The sequence below is a fragment of the Centruroides vittatus genome, unplaced genomic scaffold, assembly GCF_030686945.1.
Source record: "Centruroides vittatus isolate TY-2023 unplaced genomic scaffold, ASM3068694v2 contig_1343, whole genome shotgun sequence".
In the NCBI taxonomy this organism is placed as follows: Eukaryota; Metazoa; Arthropoda; class Arachnida; order Scorpiones; family Buthidae; genus Centruroides; species Centruroides vittatus.
The window spans coordinates 270737-295939 of NW_027120855.1; the positions used below are offsets into that span (position 1 = coordinate 270737).

At 32.6% G+C, this 25203-nt stretch overlaps 1 protein-coding gene across 1 annotated transcript in view; it reads right to left on the reverse strand.

Moving 5' to 3' along the window:
* The window catches only part of Glg1 (golgi glycoprotein 1), a 171409-nt gene that overhangs the window by 26836 nt on the left and 119370 nt on the right, over positions 1–25203 (reverse strand). The window contains exons 17-21 of the mRNA XM_067289283.1: positions 23568–23735; positions 15849–16055; positions 12309–12446; positions 9869–9961; positions 1794–1914 (exon numbers count right to left, since the gene is read on the reverse strand). Of these exons, the coding sequence (XP_067145384.1) occupies positions 1794–1914; positions 9869–9961; positions 12309–12446; positions 15849–16055; positions 23568–23735 (727 nt within the window). The remainder of the gene's footprint in view (positions 1–1793; positions 1915–9868; positions 9962–12308; positions 12447–15848; positions 16056–23567; positions 23736–25203) is intronic.

Here is a 25203-nt window from a genome sequence, read left to right on the forward strand (position 1 = left end):
CCCCTTCCAGTTGATATAAGATTACCGCACGACCATCGACGGTCATTACGGTAATGACAATACATACATTGACAGTAATGACCTTCAATGGTCGTACGGTAATCTTATATCAACTAGAAGGGGAGATTGGACCGAAGGTCCGGGTAGCGTAACTGGTAACGTGTCTGCACGGATAGCAAGAGTTGCGGATTCGAGTCCCGCTTCGGGCCGATTCTTTTCTTCCAGTTAGGCCTAATTTTATTTAAATTATTTAATTAAAATTCTAATTATTAAATTTAGCAAGAGATGGTGCCTAACACCTAACTCTAGTACCAAATTATCTTAAATTATTAATATTACTATAGCAATTTGCTAGCTCGATAATTCGGCAGCGGTTGGTCTTTAAAATCGTTGGAACTGTAACCATTAGAACAAGTATACAACAAAATTCACACCTAGGTGTTAACATTAATGTTAAATTTAAAATAAAAATTAACATATACATTTTTTTTATAAATCTTAACCTGTTAGACCTGTCTATTATTCAGAAACCTCATCAATTTACCCATTGACCTCCCCACGCACTATTAGCCATCCAAAATGACAAGGAAATCGGGCTTTATCAGCCTGTGCCGGTAAGTGGTCAGAGGAAATTGACCCCTAACTCACGGCTTATCTCACATTTGCTTTGTAGTCAGCTTCTCAACTCTGTCAACCAACATTCGTGCAAACACTTTTCCAGGTATGCTCAGCAAGCTTAGGCCACAGAAGTTCTTGCAATCTGTCTCTTCACCCTTTTCCTTGCAAATCAGAACAATCACAGCATTTCTCTAATCAGTCAACATCATGCCTTTTCCCAACATAAGCAGCAGAATCAGAGCATCCATGCATTTACATTTTAACAATTCTGCAATCACACCATCCAGACCAAGATTTGTTACTTCGCATTCATTTTATTGTATTCCTAACCACACTCAGTTGAATAGAGCCATAACCATCACTATCTTCATTTATCTTCACAACTGCTACTTCCACTGCCCCTCAACAGAGTCTCAAAATATTCACACCACCTATTACATATCTCACATTCATCCCACAGCAGCTCACCATTTGCACTTTATGCTTTTTTTTTCTGTTGCAATATATACTCTTCATTTTCTTTCAGAACAGTTTTCTACTTTTCTCAAATGTTCCTTGCAAATGCTCAATCCATTCTTTATTCATTCTGATCTTATTTTCCTTAATCATTCGTGCTCTTCTCATTTCTTTACTCTGACTCATCCTCACTCATACTGCCATTCAGTCTGCTCATGTATGCAGCCTTTTTCTTCTGCATGCATGGACAGACTGAATGGCAATCAGTAGCAAAGATGCCGATGACATAGCTCATAAGGTCTAGAGAGTACACAAATTTGCTCCCATATCAAGTTGTTGATCTTGGAGCAGGCATCATAATATCAACATATGGAAAACAGTAAATGTAAAATTGATTTAAAGTATTTATTTTGGTTAAATAATTTTTGATTGATTTTATGGCACTGAAGAGAGGTATTTAGCCAAAAGGCATTTTCTGACTAACTAATAAAACAAATCTTAGTAAAGGATTTGTCAATTGTTTCATTTATCTAGACACTTTAATAGGGGAAAGATAGAAGAAAAATTACTGCTGACTATAAATGTTTTTTATAGTAAGCAGCATACATTTATAGCAAAATACAGATGAATTTAGATTAACTAGAGATAGTTAAGTTAAACTGAGTTAAGGATTTGAAACAGGACTAGTTCTGCTTGATAATAAAAAGAAAAAGACATACGCCTTCCTTGTCCAGGTCGCAGATCCACACAGTGACGTCGGACGTCCTGAAGACATGCATTGTACAGAAGAGGATCCGACTGGATGTCCGCCTTTCCTTCTTCAATCAGTCGAATTACTTCCTGCACATAAAACAAAAATAATTAAAGAAATCTGGACAGTCTTTTGGCATGTCCATAATTTTATGCTGTTTTCTACCACCATGTTTACTTAAAAAGCTAAAATTTCCATATGAAAAATTTTCTTTTCTAATAAGAATGTCAAGGAGGAACACTTAATGATTGAATGTATTTCTCTTCCCAGTTTGTGCCTACAGGGGTACATGGAAGGACATGGTAATAATCCAACCTAATAGAAATCCTAACAACCTCCATCCCTTGGAAATGATAGAAATATTTAAAGTTCATAGAAAACCAATATGCATTTATTTTAGGAATGCAGATAGTCTATCCACAGTGTGAAAATGTATTTTTGAAACTTGAACTTTAACATTTATTATTTTTCACATTTAAATCTTATATTGTGTTTGTTTAAATTTTATAACTTTAAACCTTGTAATTTGTATTTTATTATTGTTTTTTATATTCAGTACATTTACACAGTACATTCATGTTTTATTTTATAACATTGTATTTTATAATTATTTTACATTTTTCTTATTACTTGTAATAATTTAAAATATGTCTTTATATCAATGGATTTATTTATTGATATAAAGACACATTTCAAACGAAAAAACATGACAAAACATAAAATGAAAATAAATTCATTTTATGTTTTGTCATGTTTTTTCGTTCTTAAATTATGTTTAAAGCTAACCTACGAATGGCATCTTTCCAGCAGGATAGCGACTCATGCAGAGAAGCTACCCGTTGCCCCTATAGAGCCCTGTAAAGTTGGCTATCTAGAGAGAAAGGTGCCATTTAGGAACCAACTTTGCAAAATTGAAAAAAATCGAAAAAAACCACTTTTTCATTCAAATGAATAATATTTTTCAGTAAAGATAAGGGATGAGTTGAAGAAAAAGTTTTTATTATAGTGGAAAAGGGGGAAAGAGGTTAGTTATTATATCTCAAAAACATTTAAGAAAGCACACCAAATAAAACCAGTTCCTCCAAAACAAATTCTTCAAATTACGGTAATAAATTCAAAATATTATAGTTTTAATGAATATACAGTATGTAATGTGTGTAAATATATTAATTACAAAATAATATCGGTTGGAAAATAATAAATCGTTTAAGAAGTAGATCCTAATACTACGTTCGCACACAATCCTCGACTAACTTCGATCTCGATTTACCTACAATTTGGATTGTGACTGTCGCTATTCAAACGTCGTGCCGTTCGCACAGGTAATTCGCTTGAGAATAACCCGGCTATTGTAAGCGATGATAAAACTGGCATAACTACTCGGTAAGTCACAAACACCAACACACAAAATGGAAGTTTTGATTAGAAATAAATACTTTATCTTGCCATATATCTAATAATAGACAGATGTCATCGTCTCTCCAAACATCTTTTTTATTTCTTTGCCGATAGCCCGACACGTGTTCTGTAGCCATGTTGTATTTTCTCACGCGCGTGGGATTGTGGGATCTCTCTTATGACTGGATCTAGTTTCAAGAACTCTCTCCAGTCAATCGCGATTGAACGTCGTTTCAGTCGAGATTGAAACGGTCGAGGGTGTTCGCACCAAGGCATAGTCGCTGACCTTGGTCACAATCTAGATTGAAATGCTCGGTGCAAACGGGGTATAAGAAGAAGTAGATTTAAGAAGAAATATCGATTCTACAAATTTTGATATATGATATAAAAAAATATAATAAACTACCCGACAGCAGTTTGCATGAAAAATTTAATAAAAATTCTATACACTTTTGTAATTCTACACAATATAAATAAACTTAATTGTAAGTCAGACTTTTCAAATTTTATGTTTAGATCATTCTTTTAATTCATTTTTCAAAAAAGAATTATTTCAATTTACTGGGAAGTAAATCAACAGAAAAAAATGATTTTAATAAAAATTTTTTATCATTTTGTTTATTTTAGTTTTTGTATATTATTGAGCTATCGGTTTATTGTCCAAATGACCGTCGCACAGTCGGCCTGTTTTAATTTTGTGGTTTTGTCCCTGAACAAAACCGCAAAATTAAAAAAGATAAGAATACCACTTTTTAAAAAAATGGCAATTTCGATTTTACAAACAATAATTTAATCAGATAAATTGTAAAAATACAAACATTTAGCACAGCTTTATTTAAAATTTTGGCCTCTAAGTAAAAACTACTTGTCGCTTATACTATGGCTGTAACTAAAAATCTAGACCTCCCTTGTTGGCAGTTGTCAGCTCCTGTGTGAGTGTCCCTATGCTTTTGGTCTCTTGTCCTGAGGGCAACTGTATTTCTTAATGGAATCTTTGCTACAACAAAATCCTTTCTGATTTTATAGAGGCCCCTTCGAGTTTGCTTCACTGCAACTGCAATGTGCTTTAGAGTGTGGTCTAGCATCAATTTCTGGACTGCACACATCCGAGGATACTTTCTGCCCTGGATTTGGATACACCCACAATATTTGGTATTCGTCTGCTTCCTGACATCCCACCCTATCAAATTTCTGAAAATGCCTGTGTGGGTGTTTCACAGCATCAACAATCTACGATAATTCTCAGATTTTTCTTCCAGGACACTTCTACCTGACTCACTCAGAGTCAGGTAGAAGTGTCCTGGTTCTATTGACCTGGGTGAGTCACCTACATTTTCCTTTTTCATCATGATGGATCGTGGTTCTGCAGACTTTTTGAATGAGGCATATAAAATCCTTGATGAAGTCAAGGGCTATATTGCTTCTAATCAATTGGGTAGACTCAGTACTCATGAGCCCTTGAATTATATCACTGGACAAATATGAAAGTTATTGACTTTGCTAACACTTGGTTTCTGAGACCCTTGACAACTGCCTGGCCATTCTGGCTACAAAAGAAGATCTGGCCACTTCCTTGGCCTCTCACACTGAGAAAACAAATATTCTTTTTTGAAATTAATGACCCTATATGTGGTTTACAGTGCCCACATTGACCCATGCCCCTCGTCATGGTTCGACAGCTCTTTTGTTTCATGACATTACCAGATGCACTGCTGGGCCTTCCAAACCTACCTCGCATCTCCCAAGCCTTGCCAAACAGTTTTGGTTTAGGGTTCTTCTGAGTGTTCAGACTGAGCATACATGGAAGGCACTGACAGATAGTATCAATATGCCCTCCTGTTGATGTCTAGCAGGTCAGAAGAATTCAAAAAGGAGATCTTGCCATGGACCTCAGCTGCAGAGATGTTTAAATTCTACAAAAAGCAATCTCAGGTCTCTGGCCTGTAGACGACCATTTGCAAGAAGTGCCTGCCACTTGTGAAGGTGTTCTCTGTCCCAAAACCTTTGGAGTGTGATGAACTGCTGAGAGTGATCTACTATCAAATTATCAAAACTTGATAATTTGACAGTAGATCTGGGAACATCTCACATAAAAAATTTGAAAAGAAAGTTCGGGTCAGGTTTCCAGTCAGCCAAAAAAATGCTCTTTCTGTCTTCTGGGTGCTTGAAACTGCACCCGACATTCATACAATTCTGATTAAAGAGAGAAAAATTAATATTGGGTGGACAAGGTGTGGTTTAGTAGACTTTTATGCCATCTACCCAGTGAAGTGACCATGCATAAGTGCCTTAAACATGATTACTTCACAAAAATCTGACTCAGAGGTAAAGGTGTGCGCAGTCAGTGTGGTGGTAATCACAACTTCAGAAAATCTGACAAGAAGGTAGGACCCTAACCAGCACAAACTGTAAATGCAAAAAAAATCATCAACCACAATCACAACATCCTAGACAATGTGTGTCCCATCTATCTACAAGTGAAAGCACGAGCAATATCTAGAATCAACTATGACCTGTAATTGAGCAGATATCATCAATTCTGGAATCCTCAATCCTCAATTCTGGAATCATCAATCCTCAAAATAAAGGTTGCACAGGTTAACAGGCCAATTTGGAGTCAATCAGAGCCGAGCAGTTGGCATCACTGCCAACTCTCAGCTCTGCCAGTATCTTCAAAGCTTTGACTTGACATTGGTCCAGGAGCCTTTCAGCCAAGGCAAGGGTCTGCTGCTACAATTGTCCAACATAATGAGGGATGGACATTGGGCCCTTGGGTGGCAAACATCATTACAGGGCAGCATTTTTCAGTGATCAAACACCCTAATCAGACCTCTTCTAACCAGATCTGTATCAAGATAAACTTTTCCCATTTTAGGATTGTTGTCTTCAATGTTTACTGCTCAGTAGTAGGAGCGACATTGTGGACACTTTGAAGGAAATGTGTAATGCCACAGAGTGTTTCCAGAATGCACATTTTCTAATTGCTGGTGACCTCAATGCATACTTGCCAACATAGCAAGATGATTATAAGGACAAACACGGTGATGCACTTGAGGAGTTTGTGGCTAGCATAGTCAGATCATGAACTCATTACCTTCAACATATGATATGATGCATGTCAGATTGGACTGCAGAATGAGGATCAAGGGCATGTGGCTTACTCCTTCAACACTAAGTCTGCAGCCTGGAGTTGCCTAAAGGATCTCCTGCAAGGCTATTGCATACTACCCGATAGTACTGTAACATACACTCAGGCCGAAGGCCTGATTGAAGCCACGATTGCTTGCATCGTGATATGGCAATCCCAAGGAGGTCTTTGTTCCCATCACATGCTCCCCATAGTGAAAAATAACTTGGCATTATGCAAATAAATATGTTTGTATGCTAAATCAAGGCTGATTTAGCATTCAAATGTATTTATTATTTTAAACCTGAATTAATTAATTTATTTTATTCAAAACCATGAAGTCACAAGATCTCAATGTTTTAAATTAACATTCTGATTTATTCCATAACTGACATTCTATTCCTATATGACCTGAAAAAGGCCATTCAAAATAGCCAAAAGCATTAGTTATGTTAAATAAATTGCTAGAAAAAAGAAAGAAAGGTGTTGTGAATCTTATTAATATTCTTCAATCCATCAAAAACAATGTAAATGTTCAAATTCAGTTGGTACAGTGACAAACTTTAAGAAGCTGAAGCTGTCCTAAAAACAAGACAAAAACATTCTTTCATGGTAAATTTAAACAATTGGCTACTTGAAATTAAGCATTTAATACAAATAATTATTTATTTGTTTAGTTAAGTACAATTAAAGTATATTTTCCAAAAAATATTGTATATTTATTTACTTATTTCAATTTGTTATAGATCATATACTTGTTTCTTACAGTATCAGAACTATGGTGAGTAATTAAGTAATAATACATAAAGAAAATTTTTCTGAGAAATTAAACTTTGTGTTCATACTTAATTTTGTTGAAACTGAACTACTTGTGATAACTAATAACACTTTTAATTCACAAAAGGGGCATATATTAGCATTATAACACTTGTAGCTTTGTGTGATAACAATCATCTGAAGAACAGAAAAAACAAGTAAAGAGAGAGCTCAAAAGCAAAACCGACCAGTGTTGCCACCAAACAACAGATCATGAAAATGTTTAGAAAAAATATTTTTCCTATTTTTCAACAAATTTTAATATTTTAATTACATAAATGTATCCACATAAATTAATTAGTTTATCTGTTTTTACTTATCAAATTTTTAACACATATTCAGAAAATCTATTTTATTATATAATGGACTTTCAGCTTTAATAGACATCTTCTCACTCAAATTAGTCCATTATATTGAGATTTTACTGCAGAAAATTTTGCTTTTTCTTTTGTGTACTCTGATCCTCATTTCACATTCATGAACTTCCAGAGGCCCATGAACCAAAAGTTGAGAAACACAGCATTATCAGAATTGTGTGTGTACCTACATAACAAAACACAAGTATTGAATACAAAAATTTCTACAGTGCGCTAGTACATGCATTAGAGCAATGGGCACTTGTCTTTGCACTAATCATGAGTATATTGACTGCCACTTGCACCAGATGTGACAAACCCTATTCCCGTCACTTTCTTTTTTCTTTTTTCCAACATTACTATCAGGTCAGTCCATAAGTTCATGCATATTTTTATCTACAAAAAAAAGCAGCAAAAAATTTTAATTAAATTTTATTTCAATCTATAATGTATTCACCATTATTTTGTACAATTTCTTGCCATCTTGATGGTAGCTTTTTAATCCCGTCTTCGTAAAATGATTTCGGTTTTGAATCAAAATATTCAGAAATAGCCTTTTTTACATTGTTCTCATCCTCAAAAGTTTTCCCTTTTAAAAAATTCTGCAAACTGCGAAAAAGATGATAATCACTGGGAGCAATATCTGGCGAATATGGTGGATGAAGTAAAATTTCCCAGTTGTAGCTTTCAAGTTTCTGTACAGTTATTTTTGCAGCTTGTGGTCTGGCATTGTTATGCTGCAAGAGAACCTGCTTTCTGTTCACTAACAATGGCTGATTTTTTTTTCAATTTTTCATTTAAACGCTCTAATTGCTCACAATACATTTGAACTGTAATTGTCTGATTAGGTTGTAACAGCTCAAAGTGAATTACACTTGACATATCCCACCAAACATACAAAAGAAATTTTTTTGGATGCAACCCACCTTTTGCAGTCGGTTTTGGCTGCTTGTCGCGATCCATCCGTTGTCTTTTTCTCGTCACATTATTATAGAGGATCCATTTTTCGTCTCTGGTAACCAGCCTACCAAGAAAAGGTTCTAAAGCAATACGGGATAAAAGAGACGTGCAAATGTTTACACGTTGTCGTCGGTTAGCTATTGACAGTTCGTGTGGTATCCGTTTTCCTAGCTTTGAAACTTTTCCGATTTGCTGTAGATGTTTATGAACAGTTCCGTGGGATGAATTTAAACGTTCCACAATTTCGTCAACAGTTAAAGATGGTTCCGCTTCGACTAGTGCAGAGAGATCATCGTCATCAAAGTCGACGGGTCTTCCGGTACGAGCCTTATCCTCTACACTAAAATCATTGTTTCTAAATCTTTCAAACCACTTCTGCGCAGTCCTTGCACTAATTACAATTTGATTATGTACAGTATTTATTTTTTTGGCTGCATTTGTAGCATTCTCACCACTTAAAAATAAAAAGTATAAAACATGTCTTTTGTATTCGTCGGTTACTTCCATTTTAACGAAAATAAACAACTGAAATGTTCATAATTCTGAACAGTATTATATGAATGAGATCCAATTTAACACTTCGGTGTAAAAATTATCACATTAGACTGACATTTTTAATGGCAGAACAAGATTTTTCTCAAGGTCATAAAAATGCGCATGGACTTATGGACTGACCTGATAAATTAACATTATAACACACTTTCATCTGCGTTAAGAAGAAACTGGTCTCCATGACACTCAAGCTGCCTCTAATGGAAGCACTTTCCATTAGTACAAAGTAAGTTGTCCTAATTTATTATACAGAGAAAAAAATAATTTTTTTTACACCACACAAAAAACTTACTAATCTGGAACATGTAGCAAAGTATAAAGTAAATGTATTACACCTGACTGCAATCACATATAATATAAAATCATTAACAAAGAAATTATTACAAATATATACAGGCTGTATGCAATGACAAATGAAATTGTCATCTGGTGAAAATAAATTCAGTTTGGTGGAAGGATTGGTGAAAATTAAGAAAATTCCATCAGGAACACTGAATTATAACTTAACATAACAGGAGTAAAAGTAAGATTTAAAGGAAAATAGATAAACTGTAAAAACAATCTAAGAAAAAATTGTAATTTATCATTAAGTGTCAACAACAAGAAAAATTGAAACTATTTCTTTCAATTGCCAAAATAAAAAATTTGGAACAAAAGTTAACTATTAACTTTAGTAACAAAAGTTACTCCAAACTAAAGTAAACAATAAAATACAATTAAAAGTAAAAAAAATGTCAAATCTACATTTTCTGAGTATTCTTGTAAGAGCAGTTCCACATAATTTTCAATGGGTTTTATGAGGATTTACAATAATTATTAAAAAATTATTCATACCAATTTGCATTCTTGATTACTGATTTGTTTATTCTGAAATTTCAATTTCAGACATTCTTCTACGTGATTTTCTTCTGCACATTTCGTCCGAATCTATAAAATAAAACAAAATAGTAAGTATTTCTTGCTACCAGTTCACCAATCAAATATTTACAGTTTTTGTTGTTATTGATTACCAATGTATATACAAAATAAAAAATGCACCAAGAATTTTAATTAAAACTTTTCTTGACTTCTCGTGTTCATTAAAATAAAAAATCATTCAATTTAGTTAAATAATGATACTATTAACTTTATCATTAAAAAGAATTAACAATTATGATAAGTAGTGAAGAATATAAAACCTGTTAATAAAATGAGATCACCATAGTATTGTAAGGAACTGAGTCCGAGCGTTATTTTTATTTCATTATTATTTTTCGTTTTATTATATTTTTGTTTGGGGCTTATGTTTAGTTAGGACGAAGGTTCCCCACCACTCTCGTAGTAACCAAAAAAGATAATAAACCAACTCACAGAAAGAACGAGCGCCGTAGGAAAAATCACGCGCACTTGCGCTGCCCAGTGGAAATGAACAGTCCGCAGAAAAAAAATGGAAGGGGAATCCCCACACTCACTAGAAAAGAAATACTTACTAAACCATCATAAAACATCCCAGAAAATTGTGCTAAATGCTTTGTAAACGGTTTATAAGATTTTGTCGGAGAATTGAAGCTGCCAGAAAGAAATTTGATGTTAGAAAATTAAGTATGTAAATAAGGGGAGTAACCTAGCTGAATTGTGACGTCACCTCACAGCATAAAACCAGCACGCTAACCGAAGACGATCGAGGTGATTCCTGGTCAAGGTGTACTACTGAGTGAAAGATTCGAGGCGAAGTCCAGATTGAGAATTAGACAATCCAAGGTGTTTCACAAAGAATTCGATTTGACGATAGCGAAAGGATTGAGGAAACAGGTTCCTAGTATAGTGAGGTGACGGATAGACGTTTAGTTCGTAAGAGATTTTGTTCATAGTTCTTAAGTATTTGATTTGTCAAATTTTCAAAGGGGAATTAAGATTAAGTTAAGCTAAGTGGCTGAGTTTTATTGTCGGGTTGACTTGTTGATTTTCGTTAATAAATTTTGTTTTGGATTATAGACAATTGTACATAGTTAAATTCGATTTACTAATTAAATATATTTGAAACTTTTGCTTTGACTTGATATTTGTCGTTATTCTTACTAATTTTTTCGGTGCACGCGTAAAAGCCCATGCTTGGCAAACTAATCTCGAATCCGCGTAAAATACCCGTTAGGTTAACAGAAGTTTTATCGGCCGCAGTTAGTGTCGGTTTCCCAAGTTACTAAAAATAGTACTTTACAGTATGACAAAACAGTTTTCAGAACAATGAATGGACTGAAGAACTTGGCTACCTTAGAATGGACTGATTTTGTATCTCATTTTACAATTCATGCTTCATTAACAAGAACAAACATTATACGAAACACTCCCTAACTCCATTACTATCTCCCAAATAAAACATGATGTATGCAGACTTTAATGTAATGTTATTTAACAACAGATCTACTAATATATTCAAAATATAATAAAAATTTATTTTAAATGTTTATTGTTTATTAAACATTTATATGTTCTACTAAATCAAATATATATTGTTTATATTTTAATACAATGTAGCAAATTAATATTAAAATTTTTATGATAAATAATCTTCTAACAACAAAGCATTAACTACTGTAAATAAAACTCGTTAACCTTATTGTGCTTTGCACTTTGATGTGAAAACTGTTACGTCCACACCTAGGACCTTCATTAGGTAGAACTCCCTAAAAAGCTCTTTATTTAGGAATTCTACCTGCCCTCAAAGCAAGCTATATTTCATATGCCTCTAGCATTCTTAAAAAAAGTTTTTCGAACTCATAAACTAAGAACAATAGAGACATATGAACTATTCCTTGCTTTGAGGGCAGGTCAATGTAAAAATTATAAAAAAAGAAACATTATAGAAAGGATGGCAATTGCTGGTAGACAACCAGATACAGCAGTCACGTTCATTTAAATATATTAGTCTTGCTGAAATGGGTATTTAAGGTGTTGTTCAAGCTAATTGTGGTCTAATTATTTTCAACAGAATGTTAACACTCAATTATTGTTATCACTATAGGCTAATCCCAAAGCAATTACAGTAAGTGGCATCTACTGTTTAATTAAAATTTCATAATCATGATTTAATTTTGGTAGCAAAAATTTAGAAATCATTGTAAATTATTAAAATTATAATTTGTAAAATGTTGTAAAATTATTACTAAGCAGTCATTTATTTTATAATAGTTTGTTACTATAAACACTATACTCTATAAACATCTCTATCATCTAAACATCTTTACTCTATAAATATCAATTTACACAAATTAATAAATAGAAAAGTGTAGTTCACCTCATTAGCACAGGCCTTCATTAACACTACATTTAAATGATAATCTTCAGCTTCTTCTCGAATTATAAACATAACTTCAGACTTACAGGAGTCAGAAAGACGATCTTTTTTATATACTTGTTTCAAACAGGCTATTATCTATCAATTGAAAAAATAAAATCTTGTTATATATTTTTAGACAAAATAATTTCATATTTTATTTAAATCCTTAGCATATATTTCCTATAAAAGGAAATTAATAATCAATGAGCAAAAACAAAATACAGACAGCTACACTAATACTGTCAGCAAACAAATCACAAGGCAGCCAAGGAGGCAAATTCTCTGACTTCCTATAACTTTTTCCAAACACTAATAAAAATCCCCGATTTTCCTGCATCTGTATTATTGTAATTTTGTGCCACAGATTTCCTATGTTTAAAAGAAATCAATTTGAAAACAGATGCAGGTTATCTGTCAATTCTAACTTGCAATTACAAACTTGTCGAATAGCTTCTACTTTGTCTAAACTAACTTGAAAGTCAACAAAAATAAAAATCACTTCTGTAATCCTAGCCACATATTTATTAAAATTAAGAATGTTTTCAATCAGTTTGACTGACTTTAAACTTTTCCTAGCTACATACCACCATTTTAAATATAACTTTGTGACCAACTGCCGAATTATCGGGCTAGCAAATGGCTATAGTAATATTAATAATTTAAGTTAATTTGGTTCTAGAGTTAGGTTAGGCGCCATCTCTTGCTAAATTTAATAATTAAAATTTTAATTAAATAATTTAAATAAATTTAGGCTTAACTGGAAGAAAAGAATCGGCCCGAAGCGGGACTCGAACCCGCAACTTCTGCTATCCGTGCAGACACGTTACCAGTTACGCTACCCGGACCTTCGGTCCGATCTCCCCTTCCAGTTGATATAAGATTACCGCACGACCATCGACGGTCATTACGGTAATGACAATACATACATCGACAGTAATGACCTTCAATGCTCGTACGGTAATCTTATATCAACTAGAAGGGGAGATCGGACCGAAGGTCCGGGTAGCGTAACTGGTAACGTGTCTGCACGGATAGCAGAAGTTGCGGGTTCGAGTCCCGCTTCGGGCCGATTCTTTTCTTCCAGTTAAGCCTAAATTTATTTAAATTATTTAATTAAAATTCTAATTATTAAATTTAGCAAGAGATGGCGCCAACGCCTAACTCTAGAACCAAATTAACTTAAATTATTAATATTACTATAGCCATTTGCTAGCCCGATAATTCGGCAGTTGTTGGTCTTTATGTATAACGGGTTAGTTGTTGTTTATTTATAACTTTGTGATATACATAAGGGTTTTTGCTAGCCCACCAAGGTAAATACCCAGAAAAAAAGCATGCACAGTAGACATTAAAAATGCAATTCATTTTATGCGGTAGATTAATTGCGTACATAACATGTACAGGATTGATTACGGATGCCAACTCTAGGATGGATATTCCAACAGTAACCCAAAACACAATCATCAACTAGATAACTACAAAATATTGCAATGTGTTCAAAGAACTCATGACTATATATTACCCGAAATTCTTCTTATAACTAATCCTTAAAACTAACTTACACCAAAAGAAAAAGGAAAACAGATGATAGAGCTCTAGAAGTATCAAAGATGGCAGACAGAATAAAATAAAGAACCTGGGTTGTTCTCACTGAAAAGTTTGGGGAGTAGAGTTGTTATTAGCTAAAGTACAGAAGTCAAACTTATGTTGACTATATGCTGAGAAATTCTAATAATTCACTCCTACAATAACACTCGGAAACTATTTAGAAAACTGCCAATTTTATTGTTAGTTCTGTAGAGCAAACAGATGAGAATCATTACATTTTATCAACATTAAATTTTTTACTTAAGTTTTTCAAGCTTATTTTAGAACTTTTTATAGCCATTATAATACATTTTATTAACATTAGTTGATAAATATAATAAAAACAGAGAAAAACAATAAAAAATTTTGGCATTCAAATAACATTTGTTTTTTCAGTACTTTACAGTTTAGGATATTTCCTCAAATATTCTTTGTTTATTTTATTGCCTTTATAATTACAACTACAACAAACTAATGAAAACAAGCAATTGTTTAATGTGACATTGTCACAATGCCAGGATGTAATTTTTAATCATATTTTTAATTTATTTAATTTAAAATATATGCTCTTCAACTCAAATTATAGTCTATTTATCCTAACTTGGCAGCTACTGTAAACAAAGATTTTGTCATATTAATCCACCGGAGATTTTCGTTGGACAAATCACAATCGGAAGTGGCTAGACACGTGTTGACTAGTTAAGCCCCTTTTCTCTGCACGTGTTAAAGTAAGTCAGAGTAGTCACAATTTAAAAATTACAGAGATAATACTTAGAAAACTTATTATAGCCTACTTTAATATTTTTATGTAGCCATTTAAATTATTTCCATCATTTAAATATAGTTTGTCAAAAATTATTAAGACTTACACAAAACATATTTATAAATGTGTAGTTGAACATACTTCAGAATTTTTATCTACACAACAATTTTATTAAATAGATATAAAACAAAAAATTCTCCAGCAATCCTTAAAAATCATACTCGTATTTACATTCAAGTTTTCCATTTTTGTAATTCGACAACACACAGTTTGAAATAATGAAGGTTATCGTAATGAATGGAAAACGAAACCAAGATATTATAGTGCGCATGACCAGAAAAAGTTTATTTTTAGTGATTCAGAATGTGAAAATATTCATTAAAATAACAATTTAACAAATATGAAATAATTACATTTATAATCATTGCTAAGCAACTAGTATTTCATTGATGATTTTATAAATAACGAAGAACTATTTTCTGCGGACAAATGAGATGCAACGCGGTTTCTAATTGATGGACGTGGGTTTAAGCCAATAAACAAGGGGAGGTGTGTCTTAGTTTGTTGACAGTAGCTGCCAAGTTAGGATAAATAGACTATAGTACTGTAGTGTCTTGCCCCTGTACAGTACATCATACTTTTCCGTTAGCTACGGAGTCGTGCTGGTCATCTATCAAAGTCCTTTCGAGGGAAATTTTTGAATTGAAATAATGTGACTTCCAGTTTGCATCAGAAGTTTATATATACTTAATTGGGTCCTCCTGCCCCTATGCTTTCTATATCTGGTCTTGACTTTCATGTATCTAACTCCAATCTCAAGATTAAGGACAGATGACAGTGAAAATTTATAAGTCTACAATTTTTTTCAAATTGTAGCACAATGAAATGGAAGAAAGTTTTTAATGTTTTAAATAGTATTTTATACTATCTCAAACATTTGTGCTAGTGTATATACTAGCATGAATCATATGCTGCTACACAGCAAATGTTGTATTTTTTTCTTATGTTAAGTGTTAAATTTAAGTTCAATTCTTTAATCTATATTCAAATTTATAATAAAAATATTTCAAATTTAATTTTTCTACATTTTTCTTTCTAACAATCATTAAATTATTTAATGTCTTATTAATCAAAAATACCATACTTACTTTACCCTCAAATTCTTCAGTCTCTTTGTGTTTAATATGCTCGTCCAATACTTTGGAACAGAATTTTCCGATGTCCGCACTACATGCGTGCTTCAGTCGATAATTTAACCTATAATCTGTATTCTGTTCTATCATACGTTTCAGAATTAGCTTACTACACTGTGGATCCATATATTCATTCCGATATTCTTTCAAACAGTCCAGAACCTAATGATAAATAATAATTTTATAAATATAACTTAATGATTCTTTAATGAAAGAATAAATAAATAAGAATAATTAACCAAAACAAAAACAAAGCAAATTTTTAAATGAAAAACACCTAATATTTTCTATTCACGATTCATAAATTTTATAAAAAGAAATTAAAAACACACTGAATGCGATGTTAACAGTATTTTATTTTTGCCAGTGCTTTCAATGAACTTATGTTCATCATCTTCACACAAATGAAATTTAGAAATAGAACACAATGTTCTAATGCAAATGGAACATATTTTATTTAAACTGAAATTAAAAACCATTATGAGTGTGTAAAGTACTTATCTATTTCTTTTGAAACAAGTAAATAAAAATGGACTGTTACCGTTGGTGAAACTATCAGTTGAAACTTACGACTGTTAACCTAATGGGTACTTTACGCGGGTTTGTGGTTAGAAAGCCAGGCCTGGACATGCGGGCTCCAAAAAAAATTAAATTATAAGTCGAGATCAATAAAGAACAAAACAAGTTTTAATATAAACTATTAAATAGCACTATATACAAGTAGTAAAATTCAAAACAACAAATATTTATTCAATAAAGACAAACAATTCTCAAAGACCGACAAAATTTGAGATAACTTATCTCCTAAATTCTACTATCTTAAAGCTATTCCCCTTTGAAATCCGACAAGGTCAATCAACTTATAACTATGTACAAAGAATCTTAACCAACTAAAACCTTATCCGTCACCTCTTATACTAGGAACCTTTTCTAGCAAAAACTCCTTCAAATCCAACTCTTTCAATCTCCAAGAATTCTCTTTCAATCTATTGCTCAGGAACTACTTCAATTCACCTCGATTATCGCCTTGGAACCTCTCTTTGAACACTCTGGAAGCTCACCTTGTCCTCCGTCTTGAACATAGCTTGTTTTATGCTGTGAGGTGACGTCACAATGATTCTCTGAAACCACTCCCTCATTTACATACTTAATGTCTAACAATCTTCTTTCTTTCCCCTGGCCAGCATTTTTTTCTGACTATTTCGCTAAATCCTTTTACAAAACTTTCTATTAAGATTTCTTACATGTTTGAAATGTCTTTACTTAAGGTTTAGCAAGTCCTGAACATTAGTGTGTGGGGGTCTCCCCCACACTTCGGAACTTCCTTTGAACTTCTGAGTCAGGAAAGTGCAATTACGCGTTAGAGTTTTTTCCTACGGCGCATCATCAGGTCGGTGAGTTCGTTCTTCCTTTTTTCGTTATATACTTTGGGTGAGTAAGAGAACCTTCGCCCTAACTAAACATAATCCCAAAATAAAATAGAATTAAAGAAAATGAAAATAGAAATAAAAATACAGCTCAGACTTGGTTCCTTACAAGTGTGCTCGAAATTCAATTATGCTAGATGTTGTAACATATACATCCACATTAAAGTTGTGATGGCAGCAGTATATCACTATTTAACTGTTTATATAAGGCAACTCACACACTGGGCACATCAAGCATAGGAACGTTACATGGCTTCAAGGTTGCTGTAAGGAGAGATTTCTATATAAAAATGAGTTTCCAATTTCTGCAGCATCTGAGTAGCATTGTTTCAGCTCAGAACATGTGTGTTCCATATGGAGTAAAACATTGTGTTCTATTTCTAAATTTTGTTCGTGTGAAGATGATGAACATAAGTTCATTGAAAGCACTAGCAAAAATGAACTACTGTTAACACTGCACTCAGTGTGTTTTTACTTTTTATTATGTGATATTTAGCATGGAGGTTTAAGCTGTATTGTGTTATAAATTTTATATTTAACAAGTAAAACAGCGAAGCCATTTTTGGGATAAGACTATGTCTCAGAGAGTGCAACCAACGCATGCGCAAATCTCACACTTGTGCCTGTTTATAGAAACAGTCTCAGCATTTCATATTTTCTTTTGACCCAGTTCTTGGTCCCCTGACTACCTACAAGTCTGGTTTATTTTATGTGCAAATGATTTTGGCACTAAATACTCTGTGCCAAATTGCAACTCCTGACATGTATTCCTTCATACCTCTAAGGTGTGCAGCTATTGACAGCAGAGCAATTTTAGAGATGAGACAGTCTTGTCAACAAATATATTTTTATCATATTTTCATTCATTTTAATTCCAAACAGATTCATTATAAATTTGATGTTCTCATAACAAACTTGGCGAAGCCCATGGGGACACCCTACTTTTTCAAAAAATATTGCCTATTGAACTGGAAATAATTAAGCTCAGTTATTAGGAGGAGGGTTTCCTGAATGTCATGCACCTGTTGAATTGTGTAAAATTTCTGTAGTAAAAGTGTAATAGCAAGCATCATGGCCCCCCACATCCTACAGTAAGGCCCCCAGACCAGGATCATTGGCAATCCCTCTCCTCCAACCCGAGACCTTAGTGGTGTGAGGTGAGAGACCTAACTACTCGGCCACTTTGGGATATGATAAGGCAGCTAAATGACAAAAAATATTATTTTCATTCACAAATTAAGCACGCATTTACAAAAACATAGATTAGATTTATTAGAGACAATAGAGGAATTACACCGACAAATTTTACAATGACAAACACAACATTAAAAACAAAAACAAAATAGGAACCAACACAAGAACTGAAAAAATGACAGGAATTATCCTTGAGTATGAAGTTAGATAGATGAAAGACAAGATCAGATATGGAAACCTTATGGGCAGGATGCTCCAATTAACTATACAGAAACTTCTGATGCAAATCACAATCATGTTATTTCAATTCAAACATATTCCCCAAAAGGTGTTAGATTGATGACCAGCATGAATCTATTGTTAAAGGAAAAACATGAAGTACAGGGACAAGACATTACAGTACTAATTTGAGGTGGAGAGCATATATTTTAAATTAAATAAATTAATAATATGATTAAAAATTGCAGCCTGGCATTGTGATGACATCACAATAAATAATTGCTCATAATTGTTTTGAAACTTATGGTGATTAAGCTTTTATATCAGCTTCTAGTCTGAGAACTTTTTAAAAGGTGTGATATGTTTTCACTTGGGCACCAAGAGCTGTTTTTTGGCTTTTCTATTTTATTAAATATGCATTTCGGTCACTTATGTTCCGCTTCAGTTTAAAGCAGATGCTTTTCATGTTACAAGTTCTTTCACAAGTTCACTGAAGACTATATGTTAAATATACAGGCATACCTCGACTTACGTTGAATTTACTTGTGTAGTTACGACGTAAGTCGTAGTTTCGACTTATGTCATAACTAAACGCCAATAATGAAGGAAACGCCAATAATGAGCACTTAAAGACCGATAAACAAGACAACAGCACAGTAACACAGATGTTTTCATGTTTCATTCTCTAGGATTTATGATGATTGTATTAACATTTACTGTAAATGTACATATTTTAATATGATTTTATGTGCTTTTAACGCTTTTCTAGTCATATTACGACTTCGATATTTGTGGCGGACGGATTTAAAGTCGAATAAAATGACTTAAACTCGATTTTTATTTTTCCATATACTTTTTTGACAAACGACGTAAAATCGGGAACGACGTAACTCGAGAGGGACGTAAGTCGAGGTATACCTGTATATTTTTTTCTTTTCTTTTATTTTTTTTTATACTCTCCCTTTTATTGGTTTTATCTGAGACAATTTCTAAAAATACATTAGATTGTTGGCTGTTTTAATTTTCTAAAAGGGAATTTTTAATTTTAGAAACTCAATTTCATTTTTTTCTTTAACAGTTTTTTATTTATTTATTTTGTACAAGACTATATATTTTTTCTTTTATTTTTTTTTATTACACTCTCCCTTTTATTGGTCGTCTCAGCTGTGGAGAATAGTTTTTTCTTTTTATAGAAAGGGTTAATAACCCTTTCTATAAAAAGTAAACATTCTCACGCAGTCAAAACGTAAAGTTTACCATTACCGACCAATACTATCGATTGTTCTAATCCCGATGACACTTTTACCGTCTAAACAATCAGTCTAGTGACATAATTTCTCACCGCAAAACTATAAAAGCCGCTTCTTTCCCCCCTCAGGAGATTTGCTAGTCATCTTTCAAGCAGTGTACTTAGCACTGGTCGTCAGAGTCAAGAAGTTTTTGTGCCTACGTTGGATAATTTACTTTCAGAATCAGAGTATAAGTGTGACTTATTTTTACTTGGATATTGTGCCCTATAGTAAATTGGATGTTCTGGATATTCCGTCTTCTACGGAACCTACAAAGAGATATGCACTCGGTATTGTAAACTCTCTCTCTCTCTCTCCCCCCTTCTCTCTTGCAATTTCATGTTGTACTCATTCCTTAGATGTATTCCAATAAATATTGTTTTGTTGTTGAAAATGGTGTCTTTACTTGACTGTCGGCCACACCTTACTGTCGGTCCCACTGACCTGCTCCACTCGCGTAACACATAATGCGCATCCAACGTAACCACCATCCTTGACAAGTGAGCGGGTCCACGACCATCACTGGAAAGGAAAATACAACTTCTTCTTACCTCCCCCGGGTTCTCACAATATCATTGTTGGAGCATTAGATTCAGTATTTAATACTAAGGAGGAGACAGATAAAAAACATTTTAAATTCATACAGTATTTGTTGAGCAAACGAATCACTCCTTAAGTTATAACAATGTAAAACACAAACAAATAATAAAAATATCTTCTTTACTCGCCATGTCCAATAACCAGGAATAAACTATTCTCCACAGCAGAGACAACCTTTCTTTAGATTAGATTAGATTAGGAGAATAGTTTGTTCCTGGTGATCGGACATGGCAAGTAAAGAAGATATTTTTATTATCTGTTTATGTGTTTTATGTTGTTATTACTGTATTTCTGCCAGCCCTATTTTACAAAGAAAACACTCCTTAAGTTCTTCACCCAAGATATCATGGGCAAGGTGAACTCTTGTGTAGTTCTTCGCCCAAGTATACTCAGGCTTGGTACATAGCATTATGATAAAAAGGGTCCTTAAGGTATAACTTTTCCAAAAATGTATAGGCTAGTACATATACATCGTTATCTATGACCTATGCAAATTTTATGAATTATTTTTGCCACAAAAGGTGTTTTATAATGTTTTATTAATTAGCATATTAATTGCCCCCCATTGTTTTTATATGAGAGTTTTTTTTATCAAATTAATTAAATCGTTCTAAACTTCTATTGGACCGATTTGACTTTGGTAAAATTTTAAAAAATACTATTGGATTTTTTTTATGACATCAGCAGGTTATTTTTGTTTTTTATTCAGTAGAATATTTTATACATACCTTTTTTTGGTCTCCCGTATTTAATTACATAAAAATCAGAAATTTTGTGTTATATTTGAATAGATGTGGTAAACTAGTTCCCCTCCTGCCTTAAACCATTCTTACCCTGAGGCATACATGTAAACATCCTGGGAAAGCAGTCACCAGCTGTTCTCAAGGTCAACCGGTTTGTAAACAATTAGACTGCACATGAACATTTTTGAATGATGTCAAATGAAAGAATAACAATCCCTGCAGCTATATTTATCAAATAGAAGCATTTTTTTTTTGTTATTTTAAATTTTTTATATAGTTTTTCTATAAAAACACGTTTTTGGGGGTATTTATTTCCCGGCAATTTTTTTGGCTGTCAGATTTACTTTTAAGTGGAAATAACTATTTAATATAAAAAATCAATAGATTAAAAATTTGCTGAGCACAAATTAATTAGGCTTTGGAAACTAAAGTCGTTAAACAATTGCCAAAACAGTTGATTACACAATGCATATTTTATGGCCAGTAGGAATCCAATACAAGAGAGTGCTTCTTTTTGTAACAAATGCAGCATACAACATGGTTAGAGTGAGATAGACGTTGAATGTTTTTTTTTAAAAAAAATTTCATATTACATGCATAAATCATGCATTAAATCCTGTCTATGGAAAGTACACAGAAATTTTCCAAACATTAATGAATTAATCTAAAGAGTAAAAAAGTTTTTGTGAAGGTGCATTCAAGAAGATGGGAGTTTGTGAGGCAACTGCCTAGTACCCCATTGCCTCTTGAACCTGTAATCACCAGATAAAGTACCTGGATAAATGCTGACTGTTATTATGCTGATAATTACAAAGGCATAAAGAGAATCATTTCAAGCTTTGACCTGGATGATGCAGTGAGCTTGGACAATGCCAATAGTCGTTTTTGAAAAATAGCTATTGAACATAAATTAGCTTTCATCAAAGAAAAATTTGAATTTCTTGAAAATGCTATAGTAACATTAAAAGAAAGGATGATATTGTGTACTGCTGTCAGTTTGATTGAAAGTATTGAAGAAAGACTTAGTGAAATTTTAGGAACAGTAACTAAAAAGATACATGAAAAATTTGAATTTGTTTTAAATAAAAATAAAGGCTAAAAAAATATCATGTAACTAGCCAAGATCTTAAGAAGTGGAAAAAAAGATTTTATCCGTGGAAAGTAGCTTCATTTGTTTTTGCTCCTGTTAAGTCATGTGACATCAAAAGAAGTTTTTGAAATATGTAATACTACTATACAGAAACAGAACAAACTTTACAACTGAGAACTTAAAGCAATGTTTTGTTAGGCAGTGCAACCAGAGAATATATAATCTATTGATATAAAACTGATTTGATAAATCTAAATATATAAATTGTTCCGACCGATTGATTCGTCATCGCCCAGAGAAAACCGCCGAACCTAGAGGTGAAATTTAGTACACAGTTAGGGTACGTCATGGAAATGCACACTAAGAAGGGATTTTTCAAAATTCCCCCACAGTGGGGAGAGGGAGCGCATTAAGGCTTAACCGGAAGAACGGTTTCTACTGTACTATCTTTGATGCAATTTTTTGTTTTCAACTACATTTAGTCTTCATTGAATACTTAGGTGTATTAAATTGATAACATTTCAAACATTGTTATAAATAGTTTTATGTATTTTAATTTTTTAACCAAATGTTGAAACCATTTTAAATTTGAATTTGTTATTGCATATTGGTTTGATTATAGAACAATTGTAAACATTCCAGAAAATTTATCAAATTGAAAACAGTTCATTTGATTTTCAGCAATTTCATCATTCTCAGCAGTAGGTATTATATAGTTGTTGAAATACTGAATTTAAATGGTGTTTGCTTGCAAAATCTGCACGGGCGAAGTTGTGGGTAACAGCTAGTAAACTAATATAAGAGAAAAAATTAATCAAAACATGTCTGAGCTTATCAATTTTTTTTGAGAATATTTTTTATTATAATCAAATATTTTCAATTTTTAAGAGCATAATTATTCAGATCTTAATTATTATTATTTAGTAAATAAATAAAAAAATAGGGAAAAACAGGATATATGAGACAAATGCCATCTGCATTACATCCACTTTAAATGTGCAAAATATATGATGATAAAATTGTAAGCAGAAAATTACAGTATTCTCAAAATCCTTTATATAATATTTAATGTAAGTTAAAATTATAATTTTTTAATATTTAAATAAAATTACCTGAGACATTTGAGCTGATTCGCAATACTTTTTTATCATGCGCTTGCACGTCGTCATAAGATTATAGTCTATGGAATTATCAAACATTTCATCTTTTTCTCGATTAAATATGACTCTGTGACAGGCAGACGATAACAGTTTCTTGTGCTCTTTCAAACATTCCAGTACCTAAATTTAAATAATTAGAAAAATTAAAAACTGAAAAATAGTAAAAGAAAAAATTATTATAGTTTAGTTTAAGAACAAAAAATTGAATATCATCGTGAACCAAACAATCACCATAATTAATTGGACTATTTTTCAAAAAAGTAGCAAAAAATTGATTAATTATGGCAATCGTTTGGTTTATTATTAATACATCAAGCTTTGTGATGTACAATTTCACTATTACGTTATGGATCAAGAGAACAAAATTTTTCAGATAAAATTTGAGTGTAATTAGATCATTATTGACCTTAAAAATGGAAATAACTTTTATTCACTTTTCTCTGGTAATTTAAATGTAATGACTAATTTCCTTCATCCTTTTTATTGCATCTGAGCTATGAGTAACAAGAGTGAAGGCAAAGACATGACATTTGTTCTCTTCTTTACAGTTCAAATGTGGATTTTATTGCTTTTTACTAGGGAAGTCAGCTATCCAAGTTCCTTCTCTCTCTCTCCATTTACAAATGTGTCAAATCACAATGTTCGAATTCTGATTTTCATAAAGAACAATTAGTTATTATTTCCATTGTAAAACTATATATAAAAATTGCTTCTGTTTTTACATATTGGTAGTGTAGTGGGAATGACTTTGCAGCAGAAATAGTCCTTTGAAATCTTCTGTAGGATAAAATAATTTTTGTTTATACATTATGTCACAAGAGTTCACAATGACAACTAAATTCTTTTTAAGTTACTATCAGTCAAGCAGTTAAAGTGATTTGCGTTCATTGCCAAATGATAAATTATGATGACGTAATGCCATCATTTTTCTTTACAAATGAGTATTTCAATTTGACTACGCTTAAACTGACTTCATGAAAGACATTAAAGATTTAAGCTTATGCTTGTAAAATAAGAGTCAAGAAATATATTAAAAATGATAATAAAAATGATGATAAATATTTTGGGAACTAAGTTCCATCTTTAGATCCATCTGAACACAGTTCAATATTACACATTCAAAAATAAATGTTTAACTTTAAAATACTTTAGAATGTATGTTGTTTCATTGCAAGTACGTGACTGCTTCAGCCAGTTAGTAACAATTGTGATTTAGAGTATTGAAGCAGACCCCCGAAGGGCTGTTTTTCATTGCACAATTTTATTCTGTGTGTTGATAATTCTCACATTCCAGGGTTGAAATCATCCTTTCATGCTATTGATTGCTTCATTTCCTTTAATAGCAGCTATCAAAGGAGATGAAGCAATCAACAGCAAATGAGACAACTTAGAACAGCAGATTAATTAAAAATAGCAACTGTTAATTCATCTGCTGTTCTACATGTTAAAAAGTTTTAATTTAGAATGAATATTCATGCTTGAGGCCAATATATTTTCATCTCTCTTTCTCTAGCTGGTAAGACTAAGGCTGTTGTAGCAAGGCCATCTTCTATGTTTACCTAGTTTGGTGTTTAATTGTCAAGAAGTG